The sequence below is a fragment of the Aphanomyces invadans genome (assembly GCF_000520115.1).
Source record: "Aphanomyces invadans strain NJM9701 unplaced genomic scaffold supercont1.51, whole genome shotgun sequence".
NCBI lineage: Eukaryota > Oomycota > Saprolegniomycetes > Saprolegniales > Verrucalvaceae > Aphanomyces > Aphanomyces invadans.
This window is the reverse complement of record NW_008580196.1, coordinates 252,863-256,161: the sequence shown is the minus strand read 5'-3', so window position 1 is coordinate 256,161 and position 3,299 is coordinate 252,863. Positions and strand designations below refer to the sequence as shown.

At 59.8% G+C, this 3,299-nt stretch overlaps 2 protein-coding genes across 2 annotated transcripts in view; both read left to right on the top strand.

Annotated features, from left to right (window-relative positions):
- Positions 1–1,919, top strand: H310_13481 (hypothetical protein). The gene has a single exon (XM_008880998.1). The coding sequence runs from the start codon at positions 217–219 to the stop codon at positions 1,837–1,839; it is 1,623 nt and encodes a 540-aa protein (XP_008879220.1). The 5' UTR covers positions 1–216; the 3' UTR covers positions 1,840–1,919.
- Positions 1,920–2,310: 391 nt separating this feature from the next.
- H310_13480 (hypothetical protein) overlaps positions 2,311–3,299 on the top strand; it is a gene marked incomplete at both ends in the record, with an annotated part of 2,164 nt that continues 1,175 nt past the window's right edge. Inside the window, 2 exons of the mRNA XM_008880997.1 lie at positions 2,311–2,407; positions 2,459–3,296. Of these exons, the coding sequence (XP_008879219.1) occupies positions 2,311–2,407; positions 2,459–3,296 (935 nt within the window). The remainder of the gene's footprint in view (positions 2,408–2,458; positions 3,297–3,299) is intronic.

The window sequence follows — 3,299 nt, the reverse complement described above, 5'->3', positions numbered from 1 at the left end:
GCCCCTGTGACCTCTGGCATTCCCGTCACGACCGACGCTCCTGTGACAATTCCCATCACGACCGAAGTCCCCGCGACGACTCCGTCGCCCGTGACGACAGAACCTCCCAAGACGTTTACGATTCTTCCCACCGACATCGTGGTCGCGACGACGGACGTTCCGGTGACCGCCAGCGTGATCTCGCAAGCGCTGTTGAACGGCACGACCGTGTCGCCGATGCTCACGACGACCCCCGCGCCGCTGGAAGAACTCGTCGAGAAGTCGTCGGTCCCAACGCCGACCGGCGGCGGCGCCGCGACAGTCGACAACGAAGTCGCGCCCGACAACAACCGCCAGGACAAGCGCCGCGACGACGTGTATGGCGGCAACAGGACCGTCGACGATCTCGAGGACCTCAAGGCGTCGATCACGACCGGGACCGAAACCAAGTCGGTCCAAACGCTGCGGTACGTGAGCTCGTCCGTGGTCGGGATCACGCTCGTCCTGCTCGCGTTCTTTCAGTTTATCGCGATGAACCCGTCGTACATTGTGCCGGACGCGGCATCGGACCGGCTGGCCGCGCCCAACTCTTGGGAATTCCCCGCGTTCATCTCGTTCATCCAGCACGTGGGCGTTCTCGCTTTGACCAAGAACACCAAGGTGCCGCAAAAGTTTTTCATGAGCTTTGTCGACTCGCTCAGCTGGCTCGAGTTTTTGATCCGCGGGTCGGCGCCGACCGCATCGTCGTCGAGTGTCGCGCAACTGTTTGCGCATGGCGGCCGCGTGCTCGCGGAAGCGACGTACGACGCGCAAGGAAAGATTCAATTCTCGCTGCGGTCCGATATCAACGACAAGGACTGGTTTATCCGTGTGTGGGTCGCCGTGCTCGTGGTCGTCGCGGTCTTGATGGTGTTTGTGATTGCAACCGCGCTGCTGTCGCAATGGGTTGCTAAGCGCGGCAACCCGTTCCACTCGGACACGACCGACTCGCACAAGCGGTCGGTGAGCTTTCGCAGCATCTCGCGCCGCCTCCTTGGCATGTGCGTGCTCGTCGGGTACTTTGCGATCTTGCCGCTCTCGATGATCTCCATGTTTGAGGTGCTGCAAGACGCGTCGTCGACGGGATTCCCCCACCTGTATGCGATCTTGTCGATCGCGACGCTCGTCGTCCTTGTCGGCGCCGTGCTCTACGGGATGTACGCGCTGCAGTCGCTGACGGAAGCCGGCTTGTCCAAGTGGCGCACGCGCGTTGTGTGGGGTGTTGTGTACTCGAACTACCACTACACGAGCCGGCTCTTCTTTGCCGCCGGCGCGTTGGTCCAGTTCCTCACGGGCATCTTGGTGGCGTCCGTGACTGCTGACGCCCTTACGCAGCTCCTCTCGCTCGTCATCGTGCACGCGCTGTACTTGGTCAGCATGTTTGTGCTCCAGCCGTTTGTGTGCTCGGTCCACTTCAAGTTCGCCGTGGGGTTTCAAGTGTTGATCCTGACCGTGTATGCGCTCGCGTGCGGCCTCACCGGCGAGACGAGTTCCACCGAGACCCAGATCAACGTGTCGTATGCGATCGTGATCGTTCTCGTTGTTGTGTTTGTCGCGATGTTTGTGCGGCAGCTCTACATGCTGTGGACTTACGCGTCCGCGTGGGCAAAAGACGAGTACGAGAGCGTCACGGGGCTGCCGACCCTGCACGACCACGAAGTCGAGTCGGGCGGCGGCAACTACACGATTTCGTTGCGCGATACGGAAGATCACTTGTCCAGCAGCAAGAACACGATGTCGCTGCACAACAGCAGCACCACTGGCGACGATAGCCCCATGAACACCATCCGCATTGTCGACACCCAGACCAAGCACGTGTAATTCAAGTAGACAATCTCCCAAGTTGTCCCGTCGTGTTCGATCCATAATGCATGTTTCGTGTTGCCATCGTGCGTCGCGACCCCGCCATCGCCGTCTGCGCGGTGCATGTACCTGGCCCAAGTCGTCGCGGTCGCGACGACGGTCGGTACGCTTGGCCGTGGGTCATGTGCTCACGGGATAGAACTGTCGCCAGTTCGCAAATGGCAGCAACAAGTTGGGCATGCTAGCATGCCCTTCGTGAAGGGATGTAGGCTGCCAGGCTCATCTATCCTCCTTCAGCGCGATCATCGACACGTCTGGATCTCCCGCTTTGGCGCGCTATCGATTGTGCGCGGCAGAACGCAACAGGTGACTTATTTAAGGGAATTCTATGCCACATATTCTTCCGAGACCGCATTTCAAAGAAGACGCCACTTCCGGCGCCGCGGTCGCTACGAGTACGACGACGGCTAGACTTTGGCTGACATCGACATGGCCCACGGAACAACGTGGAATTCACCCTGCATGATGCGCTGGGAAGACACCAAGCACATTGTGCCCGCAGTGCCCACGTTGAAGAACCACACGGGTACGATATGAGCTCGATGTTGACATGCCATTCACCTGATGCGCCTTGCAGCGACCCTCGTCGGTTCTCGCATCTTTGTCTTTGGAGGGTACGACGGTCGCCGCAACCACAACGACTTGCACATCTTTGACTGCAACACGTTGACGTGGGAAACGTATTCCGATCCAACGGCGCTGCCACGACATGGTCGGCCGTCGGCTGCGTTTCCTGTCGGCCGCAATGGACACACGGCAACGCTTGCCTACGACAGCATATACATTCTGGGCGGTTGGCTCGGCAATGGACTGTATGCCGCGAACGATCTCCACATCTTGCACGTCCACACGATGGAATGGGAATCGCCTGCCACCACAGGTACCCATCCCGGTCCGTGTAACATGCACACCACCGACTTTTTCCCGCATCTCAACGGACTACTCGTCTTTCGTGGCGGCGACGGCAAAGAATACTTGAATGATCTCCACCTCTTCGACCTGGCAACGCGGCATTGGAGCGTCCCCTCCACTAGCGGCACCCCACCGAGTCCCCGCGCAAATCACAGCTCGGCCGTGCTGGGCTCACAGTTGTTTGTGTTTGGCGGGTGGAATGGCTCCCATCGTTTGAACGATCTCCACGTGCTCGACACGACCTCATGGCGTTGGTCGGGAATTGTATTCCCGGAATCCACACCTTTGCCATTCCCCCGAGCCGGCATGACGTTGGTCGCCTTTCGTCGGCGCTTCTTTCTCTTTGGCGGGTACGGCAGCGCCCCCTCCGCCACGTACCCCGCCAAGTGCTTCAACGATCTCCATGTGTTGGATGTTGTGGACGGCGACAAGTGCACGGCGACGTGGACCGTCGTCGACGGCACGTCAAACCAACCTGGGTGTGCATCCAGTCCGCGATCGTCGTC